The sequence below is a fragment of the Agelaius tricolor genome, unplaced genomic scaffold (genome assembly GCF_023055355.1).
Source record: "Agelaius tricolor isolate 1412-34295 unplaced genomic scaffold, bAgeTri1.0.p SCAF_6, whole genome shotgun sequence".
Lineage (NCBI taxonomy): Eukaryota > Metazoa > Chordata > Aves > Passeriformes > Icteridae > Agelaius > Agelaius tricolor.
In genome coordinates this window covers 37,805,655-37,822,883 of record NW_027269266.1, presented here as the reverse complement: position 1 = coordinate 37,822,883, position 17,229 = coordinate 37,805,655, and the positions used below count along the sequence as shown (strand labels likewise).

At 37.1% G+C, this 17,229-nt stretch overlaps 1 protein-coding gene across 1 annotated transcript in view; it reads left to right on the top strand.

Moving 5' to 3' along the window:
- Positions 1-11,556, top strand: part of NEK10 (NIMA related kinase 10) — an 82,338-nt gene extending 70,782 nt beyond the window's left edge. Inside the window, 7 exon segments of the mRNA XM_071429910.1 lie at positions 879-979; positions 3,983-4,095; positions 6,123-6,130; positions 6,343-6,441; positions 7,855-7,909; positions 7,994-8,047; positions 11,433-11,556. Of these exon segments, the coding sequence (XP_071286011.1) occupies positions 879-979; positions 3,983-4,095; positions 6,123-6,130; positions 6,343-6,441; positions 7,855-7,909; positions 7,994-8,047; positions 11,433-11,556 (554 nt within the window).
- Positions 11,557-17,229: the final 5,673 nt, after the last annotated feature.

Sequence of the window (17,229 nt, the reverse complement as noted above, 5' to 3'; positions counted from 1 at the left end):
AATGTTGGTATTTGGATTTCATCACCCTCTCAGTAGAATTTTTAATCTTGACATAAGATCACATTGGGAAAAAAAAGAAAACTTTCTGTGGTTGTAAATTTATACATCAGACTTGATGATCCTCAGGGTGTTTCTGTGAGAGTAAATGTTAGAATATCTAAATTAGTCTCTGAAGTGTGGTTTAGAGAAAATTGTTTTTAGGAGAGGTCCAGTGCTGCTGGCTCAAGTTCAATACTTTGGCCAAAGCTCTTTGCTTAGCTCCCTGGTCTAATGGTCAACTTGGAAAGATTATTTTGTGAACTAATATTCTTCTGTGATCCACTATGTGTTTTATAGTGGAAGCCTGCTGATAAACTTTTATTGAATGTCTGGGCCTGACAATGTGCATGACTTCAATACACAAGATTAAAAATCCTAAACAATAGATTTACCTCATTGAAATAATCCACGTCAGACATATTATTATAATGCTTAGGGTAGAATGAAAAGAAATTCAATAACCTCAAAATATAGGAAAAAATATATTTTGTTAGTCTATGTAAAAAATCAGTTAAGAAAATTATGCTTGTCATATATTTATCCTTTTGAATAAACGTGACAAAATTTTAACAGTTGTTGAGGTACTTTAATACTGCTTCTGTCATGGAGTAATTTGGTGATTCAGAGAAAGGGATTTTCTTTTGAAACACATTGTCACTTATATTGTCTAAATTTTTAACATTTTAGATTATCCTTTTTTTGTTCCCAGAATTATTGGAAAAACAAGTCAAACATTTCAACTTGGTATTTACAGCTGTGAGTTTTAAACATTGTATGCTATTCATGTGCAAAGGCAACAAAATGAGCTGCCCTCCTGATTTTTCTCTTGCCATCTACAGCATTGGCAGGAATTGATGTATCACAAGGAAAGGTGCATCAGATCAGTGACCCTGTTCAGCAGATTCTTTTTCAGCTGCACAAAATTATCTTCAGCACTAAAGTATGCATTACTGTTGCTTCTGACATTCTGTACTTTTTAGTCATTTGCTGTTGCCAAAATGATGTTACTGCAAAGTGCTGCTAATTTAGTTACTGTTCTTTAAAAACAACAGAACTTGACATTTTTGCAGATGGCAGGATGCTTTAAAAATATATCATTAAAATAAAGACTAACTTTGAATATTAGTATGTGGAGAATGGCAATAATTGAGTCATATAAAAAAAAAGCTGTAGCTCACCTCAGAAAAATGGATTGTACAGTAAAGTATTTTTACAACATTCTGTCATACCAGCAGTATGACTGCTTAAGGTGACAATATCATATACTGACACGGAGAGTTAATAAAATGCTTTCTTCTGTAGTAATAGTTTTGATTATTTTAAGTTGTATTTTAATCATCAGTACATAGTAATGCTCTCTTGGGAGTTTTAGTGCAATAGATTAAATCCTGAACATGTTAACTTTTTGAAATGTCAGATATTTTTCAAATTTAAGACTTATTTTAAAATTAAGTTCAACTGTTTCACAGTGAGAGGGAGTTGAAATTATTTCATTTTGATTCCAAAACCAAAATGTAGCAGAGCTGATACAAAATCTGCCTTGAGTTCTCACATAAAAAATGTGATTGGAACCTCTTTATTCTGCAGAAAGATGGCTACCATGCAGCTATTTGAAACATTTGCTATTATTAGAGAAACAGCTTTTTATTTTCCAAAATGAAGTTTACATTTGGGACGTGGTGTTTATCACCTCAGGGCTTTTGAGATTTATCAGCCAAATTTGTTTGGTTTTGTTTAGAACAGAATAACATAACAGAACTTGAGTGTGCTTTACATGTCTCTCTTCTGTTTTCTTTTTTTTTTCTTTTTATTGTCAAGCTTATCAAGACATGTAATACAAGAATTAAATTATCAGAGACAAAAGAAACAAACATTATTTAAAACAATTAGAAATTATATCTTTCTATCAAGAGAAATGAGGCAGTTCAGTTTTTACATCATATTTTAGGAGCATGTCCAAGGTATTCATTAGTTCTATCCTATCCTTTCTGTAGAAGGAGGTTTTCTCAAGTGGCTTACTACTTAATATGAGTTATTGTAATGTGGATGCTCAAGAACTGAGAACTAACAGCAGCTCAAAAACTGGCTCAGAATTGACCACTGAAGCAGTAGCAACAGCTTTTCTCTGATTTCAGAGATACCAGAAGCCAGACCTGTACTTGTTTACTATGTTCCACTGCCTCCCTTGCACTTGTTTATATTTTTACAAATCTGAGGTCGAGTATTTTTTATAATACACAGCTGTTTTCTCAAACTGTTACATATTCCAGTTGACAGTTCTAAACTGAAGTTTGCAAGGAAGAGTTCTTGCCTGTTAGTTCTTGGCTGCCAGCAGCCTTCCCTGTTTCCATGGGAACAAGAATCAGAGTGATCTCTGGAAAACAATGTAAGAGAAAGCTTTTTAAAAAGCATTATGTAAATCCTTGGCTTTTTTTTTTTTAACTGATCTGACAACTGATTTGATTAAAACAAAAGCTAAAATTGAACACTAGTGCCTGAGGCAACTCCAAGGTTCTCAAGCATTGGACTTGTTCTTTACCATTTCTGCTTTAGAATATCCCAGTATTCCCATGGTACATTAACTACACACTGCAGTGGTATGTAATCCATAGAATAGGTTGTCAGCCTTTCCTAGGGCATCATTTTTTTACTCTCTCATAGGCTAAGGAACATTCAACTTCTGACTTAAAGCATATGTATAAGGCCTTATCTGCATGAGAAAAGAGTAGTGTCTGTCTGTGAGAAAAAAAAAAAAATCTCTGCATGCCAGCAGCTGTCTGGAGAAGTCTTTTGTGCTTAGCATGTGACATTGATCCCTGGTTTGTTAGAGAAAATCAGGACTCCTGTGAGGCCAATAAAACCATTCTGGATTTATAGCTGTCTAAGAGCAGTAATTTGTTCCAGTGGGATAAATGTCTCTATAATGTCTGCTATGGCAGTGTTTGAATGTGAATCATTAGGGGTCAACCCCTCCCTAAGCAGTCAAAAAGCTTCCTCAATTCAGTTGAGTGGTACTTCATGAATTTACATCAATGAAATTATTATAAAGTGTGTATGAAATGGGAGAAAATCATAGTTTTTCAAACAGTGTCTGCAGGTATAAACAACTATGCAGAAGCAACAGAGAAGATTAACTCAAAAGGGTAGTAACAGACCAAAGAATTGTTGTCATACTGGGTTGATGTCATTGCAGTTACCAACAGCTGAAACTGTACATTTGCTGTTGGAACATAAAAATTATTTTAAAGGAAAAAATATTTTAAAGTCTTTATTGAAGACTTTAAGTACATTCTTTGTGGGGGTTTTGTTTGGGTTTTTGTTGTTTTTCTAAATATAGGTGAAAGATATGTTCTTTTTCAACCAAAAGGATACAGGAAGAAAAAGTATATAAAACCAGTTATGCTTTATAAACAAGTGAAAGGTATATTACCCCCCTCAGGAAGCTTAGAGCAAAAGGGGTGCTCTGAATTGTATTAAGACCCTTGAGGACATTAAAATAGGCCATTGAAGTCATTCTATGCACATTCAAGGAAGGTCTAAGCTTCTTCATTAATTTCAGATGGAGAGATTCATTATAGCCAACATGAAATCTAAGGCAATGTTCTATGTGCTTCATCTGTAGAAAAATGTCCCAAATACTGACACTTGTATCAGGGAGGCAAATCTGGTATTACCAGTGTTAGGCTAATAATGATGGTTACCTTCAAGACTATAGGAACTGAGTTATGTGGTAAGCTAAGCCTAACAGAATGGACAAACAAAGGAGCCTTATTATAATATGTCACTAAATCAAGTCTTAGGCTGTTGTTTATCACCATGTCATTAGATATTGATGTTTCCTTTTGCCAGGTAGCTACATTTCTCAGTAATGGCACTTCTGAATGGGTCTTTTTCATGGCAGGTGTAACTGAATGGTGAAAGTGCATTTCTTTGTCTCATGTAGCTTCCTCCAGCTTTGCAGTGCAACTTGGAAAGGAGAGTCGTTGAGAGATTCAAGAAATCCCTCTTCAGTCAGAAGAGCAATCCTTGTAAACTGGAAACAGAAATCAAAAAGGTGTGGTACACCATTTACTACTTGTGGTCAAGTTTGTCTCTCTTTCCATTCAATCATGCTATTGAAATTAGTATCACAAAAATGTAAGTGTAAGAGTCCATTTTCAAAAGGAAATATTTTAAATACTCTCCAGCTATCCTATATTTGGAAAATATGGAGTCTCCTTAAGTAAGAAGTTTTTGCAGGATGGTTTCAGGTTTGTATCTTGTCATTAGAACTCTTTCTGTAAATGGAAAGGACCTGCTAGCTCCTAAGACACAAAACCAGATTTCATCTCATCAGAGCTCCAAAAGGCAAGAGGAAGGGTAACATAACTAGAGATTATATAAGCTCTTAATTTATGCAAGCTCCGCTTGATTTGTTAATAGTTCCCTAATATTTTTCATATTTTGGACTGTATTCCTACTTAAACCATTAATCTTAAGAGAGCAGTTTCCCAGAGTACCTTAAATATAACATACCTTGTCTTGCTGTTGCACAGTGTGTCAGCAGCATTTTAGTGTCATCAGTTTAAAAGTACTGCAGATTTGTAAGAATAGCCTGACTGGAAAAGCATTCTTGCTTTTTTTCCAGTGATATGCTGGATGCTTTCCAACAGAGAAAGATCTAATGACTAATATCAGAATTTCTAAATGTTCCTTCAGAATCTCCTGAGAGGACTGAAATCAGCAAAGGATTTGAACTTTCTTCCTTGGCATCTGTGTACTGTGGGATACTGAAGCTAAGATATTTCATTTATGAATTGATGATAAAGTAGTTATTAGATTCATTATTGTACCTAAAATTTGATTACTAAGGTGACTTATTATCATTCACATAGTTCTCCCTCTGCAACTTAATTTGATTATCACCTACTTCCACTGAATTATGGAATCTTCTGTGTAATTGTTTGCTGTGAAACAGACTGATCCCAAATTCTGGATCCTTCTTTTGTAATAATTAATCTGAGGTGCTAAAACTTCCTGGAGGGTGGCACATTGGTAGTACATTAGATGCTTCTAAGGATGCTTCTAAAGATGCATAAGGATGCTTCTTTCTGAGCTATTAGTTTCATGCTGTCCTGTTAAGTTGGAATTTGTGTTAAACACTCTTGTATTTCAGCCATAACATTAAATCTAAGAAATACCTGCTCATTGTGTATTGAGTTGATGTTTTCAGAAACAAATCCCCAAAAATATGGTAAGAAAAAGGAAGTGTTTATTATAAAATTAACTTAATTTTCAGGTGTTCAGAAAGGAAGGAAATTATTTGTAAATGTAAAATTGTGTTAGCTTCAAAACTATTTGACTTAAACCTGTAGAAAAGGAAATAAATACTTTATTTAAAAAGTAAATGGTAGTAAATTGAAAATGCTTGAAACATTGAATAAAATTCTGGGCATTCTACCTTGAAGGAAATAACATTTGGATATCATTTGGAGGTAATGGGAGGAACCTAAATAGAGAAAAGAATGATGTTGAATTCTTACAGCAAATGTTGTTATGAGGTTTTACAATTTCTGGAAATAAAATTTTAAAATAATGGGGTTTTAATTGCATCACGTTAGAAAACCTAATAAGAATTACAGACAAAAAGATTCCTCCACTAATCAGTGGTGGGGTAAAGGCCTTCCAACAACAGAGATTCTTCTGTTTCTATAACTGTAAAAGTTATCATGCTGCAGAAATGCGTAACTGAGAATTCTCTCCCATACACAAAGGTGGTCCTGTTAGAGTTGTTACCTTGTTACCTGTAGATATTTTCAAAACTAGATGCTTTTAAGTTTAATGTCAGTATCATTGCTCACATAATCAAGTAGCTGAACTGACTTTCAGATTTCAAAAGTGCTGGAATTCCTCTAATGGGAATTAAACCACTTGAATATCAGCTAACAATTTCACTTGAAGCCACAGTTTTAAAAACCAGAGTCATAAGCTGCTTCCCTCATAGGTTCAAGAGAACACACTTTCCTTTTATCTTCACACAAATGTGTAGTTTGTGACATTTTTTCAGATAATCTGAAAAATTCAGTGTTTTATACTAAGTGCAGCTTGCAATGTTCAGTGTTTCTGGAGAGAAAAAGGTAGAATGTTCATAATCACGTTCACCACTTTTCATTAATCTCAAAAGTGCTGAAATTTCTTTTGACTTCTGATTGCACTGGGAAACATAAGTGTAAACTGCCTCCCAGAAGTCTGAAGTTTTGGCAAATGAGAAGGACGTACTTTTCAGGTGTCTTTACTTTTTTGGTCTCTTTTCTTTTTCCCTAGATGCTGCTGAATTGATTGAAACCAATATCTTCACAACAGATTGGCATGGGGTACATCTTTCTTCAGGTGGAAATATGTTGCTTCCAGATGGTAGAAAAGGTAAACAAAGCATCATAATCTTCTGTAGTGGCATGTATTTTTCTAATAAAATGTATGGTATCAAAGCAGAAGGAATTGCTACTCTAAGATCAGTCTTTAAAGACAATAAAGTTATGTTGACCATACTGATTTTCTAGTGGGGGTTGTTTGTTTTTAATTTGGGGTTCTTGGTTGGTTGGGTTTTGTTTTGTTCAATTCCTGGTAAGATATACAGTTCAGCACTGCTGGAACTTTCTAATGATTGAAGAGAGTACACTTTGAAATTATAAAGAAATATCACCGATAAAAATAGGTCATGATTCATCCATGAAAATTAATAGAAACGTTTGTAACTGAAAATGTCATACTAAGGACTTACCTGCCCTTGTGTATGATTTTTAAATCAACTATGTTTAAGCCCTTATGTTGTTCTTTTGTCATGTTTGAAACAGTTGTAATTGGTTGATTTAATTACATAGCTAGATCAAACCATACGAACTTGAGGAGGGAAAAATACACACATACATACATACATATATATACATATACATACTTTAGAAAATATATCTGTATGTGTTTAAATTCTGCTTTGGACTAGTGATTCTCAGCTAGACAAATCATAAACACCATGGAAAATCAAACCTGCCAGCTGTGGTGTCACCCAGGGTGGGGAACTACAATTCCTGGTTCAGAGACGTTTTTCATCATGTGTTTTTTTGTGCAATGGACATAAGGGAAATGTGCTGCCTGTATTTTGGTAATTGTGCCGTTTGCATTCTTCTAACTACAGAAAAAACTGTGTTGCAATCCATGGACTAGAGGATACAGTAACATTAAAATCTGTGGTGCCAGAAGGAAGAGTGAGAAACTCTAGTTTTGATGGTCTTTGTGTTGAAAATAGCCTGTCTGTTCCACAGCTTACTGCGAAAACCAGAATTAATACTAGATGTCAAGGGTGACATTGGAGTAGGAAATGAGTCCCTAACAATCACTTTAAATATGAGCATTATTTTGGTCCTGGAGACAATAATGCAATTTTTTGAGGTGCTCATTATCTGTAATTTTTGAATCTCTTAACCTGCAGACAATACTTTTGTCCTCACAAATTACTGCTGGCTGTGTGCCCTTTCCACCATAAATTTCCACTGTACATGGGAAAAAATAAGAAAATTGCATTTCTGAGTTCTGTTACATTAAGTAAGTCTTTAAATTATTTTTCATTGGTTAGAATATTTCCATAATGTGTGTGCACCAAATGTTCCTATCATGCCATAAAATGACCTCACTTTTTCAGGGGTCATTGTGCTCAGTGGGAGTTACTGATCATGAAGCATCTGGCTTGTCATTGTGTTTGAAGTGGAATTGCTAAGAAACTGATAAGGGAGCACAGATTCCAAATTCAGTAGTATGACATTACTTGCCTTTTACTTGAAGGCATTCTTGGCACTTCTGGCATGGCAGAAGGGATGACATATGAGCAGTTGCAGGTAAGCTGTATATTTACCTATATGTATTCATTTATTACTCTTAATGAACATAATTCACTGAAATTAAGTTCTTTTGTGTTGTACACTCTAATTGAAGAGGTTCTAGAGGAAAGTGGTTATTACAGTTTCCCTTCTTACAGGTCAGTCTAGTCAATTTAAAAAGAAAAGGTTAATTATGAAGTGCTAAACCCAAATGTATCATCTTCGTGTTTATGTGACTGCAATTCACTTTAAACTTGGTGCAGTATGTGGTTTATTATAATACATGGATGCATGGACTGGAAGAAATGTATGTGGGATATATTAGCTAATCTAAGCAGCTTTTTTTGGCCACATCTGTTTTCTTCATTCAGATGAAAGAGTTGTACAAGTCTGGCAGCAATTTCCTCACATTTTTTCCCACATAAACTCACATCTGAACAAAAGGTTAATTACATAGAAGAATATTTTATTTTAACACTCTGCCATTACAGGGTTTAAAGGACAAAGCTGATATCTTTAGTAAAATATTGGAGTACAGCGCAAAAGCCAGTATAAGTGTTTACTAGCACAAAAGTGCAGGGGATAAAAACAAATGTGGTGGTCTTTGAAACTAGGCAAATGCTTTGTCCTCAAGATGGTATATCTTTTCCTGCAGGAAAATTTTGACACAAGAAATAAAATATAGTAACTATATAATTTTTCATGTTTTTCACCTGATATCCTATTATTTATCATCTCAAATATTCTTTAATGCAAAAGAAACATTAACTACTTCAATTAAGTAAGTCTGTTCTTGTCTTTACATTAATCACCATTTTAAAGTCTGGGAGACTGCAGTTAGGTTTTCTAAAATAAACAACTAAACAAACATAAACCCTCCCAGCCCCTTGCCCTCCCTAGTATAAGTATTAAGAGATTTTAAGAATGGTTCCTGGTGCCTCAGCAGTATTTTTCAGTTATTTTTTATTTTTGCAAGGTTTTTGGTATGATTCAAACTCAAAAAAATTTCTGATGGTAGTCTATAGGCTACTCATTAAACTGGTATTTCAGCTGCCAGCTCAAAGTATTGAAAATCATGATTCAACATTCCCAAAATAAAATAACAGTTTAATCTTTAAACCTTCAGGGTGTGCTTGAATTATGTTTACAGATTATTTTTTACCCATGAGGTCTAACAAACTTCTTCACGAATGTTTTCAAGTATTTTAAAATTTTGTCCTCATGAAAATCTCCCAGAATTTGATGCTTAGAAAAAGCATTGCACAACTTATGGAAAAAAAAAGAAAAGGAAAAGACATCAAGGTCTGCCAAGTCCTGTTATAAATATACAAATGTGTTGTAGTTTTATAGGCATTTATCTCACAGAATAGTAAAAAGTGTGTAATTAACTGTAACAAAGGAGGTGAATATGCTGAATATGGACTTCAGTATTTTTTTTACAAGAACTACTAGAGAGATAAGGTATCTATTAAAGGAAATCAGAATGATAGAGTATCTCATTTTGGAAGGACATGTAAGGATTGAGTCCAACTCCCTGCTCCTCACAGGACTTTCTAACACTAAGCCATATGACCAAGAGCTTCATCCAGATACTCCTTGAGCTCGGACTCCTTGAACTCAGACAGGCTTGGTGCTGTGATCACTTGCCTGGAGAGACATTCCAGTGAGGAACCTTTTCCTCATGGCCAGTCTGAACTTCCCTTAGCACAACTTCATTTCATTCCCTTGTGTCCTATTACTGTAAATGTAACTGCTGAAATGTAGAGCATACTTCAAGGTTGCCGGCACAAATGCTGATACTTTCAACATATGAGTGCCACAGAAATGCACATGGGATTAACAGTGGTGAAATAATTAACTGTCCTTTTTTTCTGATTTATTCAGAACTTTTTTTCTGCTCTGCTGGAATTCCTTAGAGAGTAGCTGTTCTGCAGAAAACTAACTTAAGATTCTAAATCTTTAAAAATGTTATTTTAAGGGAGGCATAAAGAGTTGTCCTTCATAGCTACATGGGATGACAGCATAGTATAAGGAATTCTTCTTGATCCTGCAGAAGGAAATGGGTGAAAGAGTAAGCAGTACATTTCAACACATATGTAAGCTCTGGAGAAGGCCAGGGATATTCATCCTTAATCACACTGGTTGATGTGCTATGTCTTTGATTTTCACAGGAGCACAGCAAGATTGGAAAGCACATTTTGTTTTCCCTGAGTCACACAATTTCTTTAGCAGCACTTCGAGTATGTTATCCACAGTCAGTGCTGATCTGTGTTTTCTTTGTGGGATTTATAGCAAAGAAAAAATCGATTTTGGAGTGAATTTGGAGGAATGGAGTGAAATCTCCTCACAGGTGTGACTCTCCTTAGAAGCTAAGATGCATGTTGTCTAGATTTTGTTGGGGTTTTTTAATTGCTTAGATTTGTTAATGGCATGCACAAAACTGCTATTGCAGATTTTGCCTGACTCCATTGCATGTGTGTCACTACAGCATGTCCTGGCTTTAGCTGGCAGGTACAAGACAGGTGTACTGCAACCCTATTGTTGGTCTGTCACCAGCAACTTGTTTGTTCAATATGTTTTTTGTGGTGGATTGACTGTGGCTGAATGCCAGGTACCCACTACAGCTGCTCTGTCACTCCTCTCCACAACTGGGTGGGGGAGAGAAAATATAACAGAAGGTTCATGCATTGAGATAAGGACAGGGAGAGACATCACTCACCAATTCCTGTCACAGGCAGAACAGACTCGACTTGGGGATATTAGCTGAATTTATTACCCATCAGAATCAGAGCAGGATAATGAGAAGCAAAACAAATCTTTAAAATCTCCCCACTCCTCTCTCTCCTTCCTGGCTTTATCTGCTCCCCAAAAGGGTGCAGAGAGACAGGGAATGGGGTCTGTTCATCACAGAATACAGTCTGTTCATCACAGGTTGTTCCTGCCACTGTTCAGGGAGAGGAGTCCTTCCCCTGCTCACTGTGGGGTTGTCCCACGGGAGACAGTTCTCCACAAACTCCTCCAGCCTGAGTGCTTCCCATGGGAGATACAGTTCTTCACAAACTGCTCCAACATGGGTCACTTTTCCAGGGGGCACAGTCCTTCAAGAACAGCCTGCTCCAGTGTGGGTCCCCCACAGCATCACCAGTCCTTCCAGGAAACCTGCTTCAGTGTGGGCTCCTCTCTCCATGGGTCTGCAGATCCCTGCCAGGAGCCTGTTACAGCATAGGCCTCCCATGGGCTCACAGCCTTCTCTCAGGCATCCACCTCTCCAGTCTGGGTCTCCTCCATGGGCTGCAGGGGGATCTCTGCACTCCCATGGACCTCCATGGGCTGCTCCATGGACCTCCCATGGACCTCCACAGCTGTCTCACCATGGTCTGCAGGGGAATCTCAGTCCTGGCATAAAGCAGCTCCTGCCCCTCCTTCTCCGCTGACCTTGTTGTCTGCAGAATTGTTGTTCTCACATTCCTCTCACCCTTCTCTTCTCTGAGCACAACTAAATCTGAACAATAGCTTTTTTTCTATTTGAATCTGTTATCACAGGGGAATTATCACCATTTCTGATTGGCTCAGCCTTGGCCAGCAGCAGTTCTGGGGCCAGCGGGCATTGGCTCTGTCAGACCTGGGGGAAGCTTCTGGCAGCTTCTCACAGAAGCCACTCCTGTAGTTCTCCACTACCAAAACCTGTCCATGCAAACCCAATTTGAATACTATCATTTGCTGTGATGCATAATTATGTTTGGTTCCCCTGTCACTATTATGCTAATTGTTTCCCAGACAAGGTTCTGCTCCCAAATCACTTTTATTCTTTCCTCCAGAAAACTGACAGACCAGGCTTTAGCCTTGGCTGTCAAAAACATGTCTATATTTCCAGAGAACTTGCTATATTTTCTGAAGTGTGTTCTGCTCAGTGCTATTCAGAGCCTTCAGAACTTAAGAACTTAATTTTTATTTTTTGCTGCTCACACTCTGTCCAAAAAGCCAGAGTCCAGTTTTGATAGCTGTCCAGTATTAAATGATTCATTTGGTTAGCAGACAGAATCATTAGGTTTCACCTCAAACTCTCCAAATAACATGAGCAAGCTAGAAGAACAAATCAGTTTCCTGAGCTGCACTGCAAGTCACTTATCAGTGTCCACCATTACCTGGTTTTATTCCATCACACAGTAATTGGTTTGCAGCCCTCACAGCAACATCCTGTCAGCTGTTCTTGCCTAAAGCTGATTTGAGCCTGGCTCTACTTCCTCTCTTATACATACACTGAGACATTTCAGAAGCAACTGCAAATTTTCCAGCAGAACCTCAAGCCATCTTGTAGCTTTCCTGCCATCCCCTTCTTAGAAAAATGTTCACAGAGGAGCTTTAGAAAAAAGTACTTACAGTAATGAATATCTGTATGTTACTTGCTTTAGCAACATATAGGGCAATGCTATTTTTAAATCTACTTATGTTACATTAAAAGCTTTTAGTTTAGATTGGGTTTTAAATTTTCTAAGTTGTAATGATGCAGCATGTGCGGGTCTTTCCCAGTGGAAACAGAATGACAGTGCTTCTAGCAGGAAACAAATTGCCTTCCCTTCAGCTCATAATATGGTTCTAGCTTGTCTGGTAGACATGAGAAAGGAAAAGAATTTCAAGGGCTCAAAAGTCCTTAGAAGGCACATCATAATACCACAAACTTGATTTGAGAAATTGCAAATGTTTAAAAATGTTTTTCGTTTTAGGGCCAAATTTCCTCACGTTTTCTGACCAAGTTGACATTGACATTATCCATTACGTATATTGTAAGGCTACAAGGTGAATCTTGATTTAGAACAAAGAACTGGGATATGTGCTATGGCTAAAAGCGTGGTTAAATGCAGAATAATTAGCTAGATGACATAATAATTTAATCTTCTACCTCCACGTGTGTGGAACACGCTTTATAGAGAAAATTCTGAAAATATGTTGTATTTATTTTCTGGTTTAGGGAGAATTTATATGCATTGTCTTTCTCTCCCATCACTGTTGCCCCTTGCTGTGGCCTTCTAAAATTCCAAGATGATAAAATGGGAAACCAAACCTTAAGTGAGGTGATGACATGAAAATTGTAGTAGGACAAATGAACTGTATAAAGAGTTAAAAATAATTCAAGCAACTTGATTGGGTGACAAGAAACATGAATTCTTTAGAAACTGACAGCTTCATAAGAATAATGTCATGCTGCTTTTTTTACCCTATTTTCATTATAGTAGTAATTACTATCTCAATACCAGTCATTTCATGGGGATTAATGACCAGCTGAGGATAATGACCCTCAGCTTTATGTTGAATAATCAACTTGTGCCCATTTATCACTAATCTCCTGAAATTACTCAGCACTCCAATTGTATTACTTATTTGTAAAGAAATTTGGTAAACATGCATAAAAAGACCCTGTAATGTTTCCAAATTATTCTGCTCACATCCATTGTGCCACTCTCTCTTTTCCACCTTCTGATTTAAAATTATTCTGCACAAGAGGCAAGCTCCTTGTTTGTGAGGCTATTTATGAATAAGGTAGTGAATACCAGTTTCAAAATTTCATGCTGCTTTTTTATATTAAAGTACACATGTAATACCCAAATTCATGCAGAAATCTATTTTTTAATAAATTGCTTGAAGAGACCTAATCCAAGCAGGAACTCAGTTATAAGAAAAAATGCAGTGGTCAGAGACAGGAGATGTGTTCAGCTGAGTGTTGTAGCTCTGTTGTGGTTTCACTCCCATGGGCAGCCTCAGCACCACACAACCACTCGTGCACTCCCCTGCAGTAGGACAGGTGAGAGAATTGTAAGAATAAAAGTGAAAAAGCTCTTGCCTTGAGATAAAGATAGTTTACTAGGTAAAGCAGAATCTGCACCTGCAAGCAATACAAAAGACAGAATTCATTCTCTGCTTCCCAACAGCAGGCAGGTTTAGCCATTTCCAGGAAAGCAAGACTCCATCACGTCTCACAATTACTTGGGAAGACAAGTGCCATAAATCCAAATATACCACCCTGTCCTTCCTTCCTCTTTCCTCCAGCTTTTAGTGCAGAACATGATGCCACATGATGTGGGGAACATCCCTTTGGTCAGTTAGGGTTAAAGGGAACATCCCTTTGGTCACTTAGGGTCAGCTGTCCTGGCTGTGTCCCTTCCCAGCTTCTTGTGCACTCCCAGCCTAAGCAGGTGGGGTGGTGAGAGATGCAAAAGTGGCCCTGGTGCTGTGTAAGTGTTGTTCAGCAATAACTAACACACTGGTATGTTGTCAAGGCCGTTTTCAGCACAAATCCGAAACATAGCAGCATGCAAATTACTGTGAAGAAATTTAACTCTAACCCAGCCAAAAGCATTCAAGCTCAAATGACCATGTCTGTTTGTGAGGAATGCTTCAACATTTGTTTTGCAGGAAGAAAAATGGTTGCAGTGCAAGTAAGACTAGAAGGAAACAGGCTTGTCACAAAATTTCTTAATTTTTTTCAGTGAAATTTATTCCATTGTTATTAAAATTTTAGAAATAGAGAAGCGACTAATTTTGTCGTTAGAAAGAGCTATTTCATGAAGAGCATGTCAAGTCTGGCTCTAATGATAGCTATACATTTTTAACTACTCAAAGAATATCTCAAGGTATTATCCCCAGAAGGATTATATAGCTCAGGAATGACAGCAAATTTCAAACTGTGCCTGTTTGAGGCAGCTCTCATTTGTATTTGGTTTCTGGTCCATAATTTGAAAATAGAAATGCATTAGTGGAGCTTTTGCTGCCTGCAAATTTTTACTGTGTTAATTAATTAAGTATTCTTCAACATAACGTACCACTTTAATTCTGTTAGATGGCTAACGGATTCCATTTGTACTTCGTTTAGTTAATGTTTTGTTAATGTTCTAGAACATACCGAGCTAGGGAATAGATGACAGTACACAGCTCCAACACTCCTGGAATCTAAAGCAGATTTTTGACTTGCTGATACCTAGGTGATTTAAGACATTCTGCTCCTTTTTATTCTCGCCTGGAACCATTTTCACTAATGCTGCCAGGTATCTGTTAATTGTTTTCTTCTTCCAAATGGTTCTGCGTGTAAGTTCCTAGCTCTCACACATACAAGAGATTGTTTTGGCCAGCAAGTCATACCAGCATTCTGCTGAAATTGTCCTTCTCTCCAAGGAGGTAAAAAAGTTTGCCAAAGCACAGAAGTACTTTATTATTATTATTATTATTATTATTATTATTATTATTATTACTAATACTACTACTATCATCATCATCACTAAGCATTCATGGCTGCAAGAGTTTCATTTAGCCCCCTGCAGTTCTGATGGCTGCCAGCTGAGGGTCTGTGTGGCGCTGGAAGTTTCCAGTCCCATTTCCACAGACCAGCATTCACTTCACCTTTTGAGTCAGCTGTCCTTCCACTAAGAGGCAGTATTGGCCTATCTTTCCTAAGTCACGCATCCTACAGAAATTAAAAGCAACATGAAAACCAGGTGTAGCAATTGATCCTAGCTTTAATTTCATCCATCTCCTGGGGTTAGACAGCAACTAATATCTGTCACACTGATGAATACAGAGAGTTCCAATGGCAAAAATTTGGCCATGAGATGGATTAAAAGACACTTGCTGGACAGGGTTCACTGCTGCACATGGTGATTGTCACAGTATGCCTTTTCACACTTGCTGGAGAGATAATTTTAACCAAATTGTTCCAGCTGCACAGATATAGGCTGCATTCAGAAGATATATGTCCAGGCTTCATAGTAATGGTAGAAATTTACAGAAATGATGACTTATAAACTAGGAAAAATGTATGCTTTGGATTCTAGGGTATTACAGCTCTTCATGTCAAAATCAAATGATCAGGTGTGAAAAATGTATTGCTAACTCTATTTTTAGAGAATTGCAGAAATGTTCTGGTTATTTCATGGGTAACCAGTAAGCTAATAACAAAGAGTATTTGAATTTTTTTTTCCTGGTATTACAGTGCCGTAACAAGACATTTTTCTCACATTGGTTAGTAAGTCAGTCTTTTAATTTTTTTTAAAATTTATTTGAGGCTTGTTTTTCCTGTGAGTCAGAATGATAAGGATTGTGGAAGAAACTGTTTATTGCTTTTTAGCAACTAGTCAGCATCAAGACTGCTAGACTTGGCTCATATTCACAGTGCTAGGTATAAAAGATGGATAACCTGGCTGTTATTCATGACATTGTGTGGTGTAGAACAGAGAAGTGATCCATCTGGTGCAAGTACCAGAATAATCTGATCACGTGGTAGGACTGTCATTGATGCAAAACCTCTTCCCTCTCTCAAGCTGAGGATTATCTTTAGCAATAAGGTCTGTGGAAAGGTGCATTTCACCTCTTGTTGGAAAAAATGAAAGAGCATCTGGCTTGAATTTAGGCTGACTGGGAGGTACCAAGTCATTGATACTGTTAGTGATGGATAGACAAAATTAAGTGGTCTCCTGGCACTAGGAATGCCTGAAGTCCACAGTGCCTGTAGAAAAAGTGCATGCTTATGAAGCTGTCTGTCAGCATTTGGACTGTGGGAATGACTGTTTTCAACAGCAGGCAGATGGCTCTGGTCCCTTGAAGAGATCACATGCCCTGAGTGCTCAGACATTCTTCTATGAGCTCTCCACCTTTGAGTGGAAGCATCTGTCATCACAGACTCGTTTGGCCGAGATAAAATGGGCTTGCTCTTGCAGTTCTGAAGCAGGTCTTTCTGCCAGTTTGATGAAAAGATTTAAGAACAACTACTGTACATCAGAGATGTCTGCATGGTGGAAATTGTGCATAGAGCACAGATAAACTCTGTCAAAGAATATCAAATAAGAAGGCACCTTCCTATTTAAGCTGGTTCAGAAAGCTCAGTATAGTCTAAAATCATTCTTGTGCAAGTATTCAGTTCACAGCTACTGTGAACTGAACACTTTCAGTTGAAGTAAAGAGGAAGGTTTTTGGGTTTGCTCTTTTTTTGGTTGCTTTGTGTTTTTTGGCGGGGGGGGTGTGTAGGGGTTTCTTTTGTTGTTGGTTTGGTTTGGTTGGTTTTATAGGCTTTAATGGTTTGGTCCAGCTGGTCAGTTTACCTGCTAAGAATGTAATATCCTTCATGTCATAGCAAGATGATGTTTAAAGGCATTTTGGGAACTCTTAGACTAAATAAAATACAATCTGAAAGTTTGGGAAGAAATGGAAGATGAAATTGACCTCAGTGTTCAGAAATCAGGGCCATACAAAGATAAATTATTTTTTACCTGTTTCAAGATCTCCTTAATAACTATGGCTAGAGGAGGAATTGCAGAGTTACATAGGTGGGTGTTTTGATATAAGGGTGCAAGAC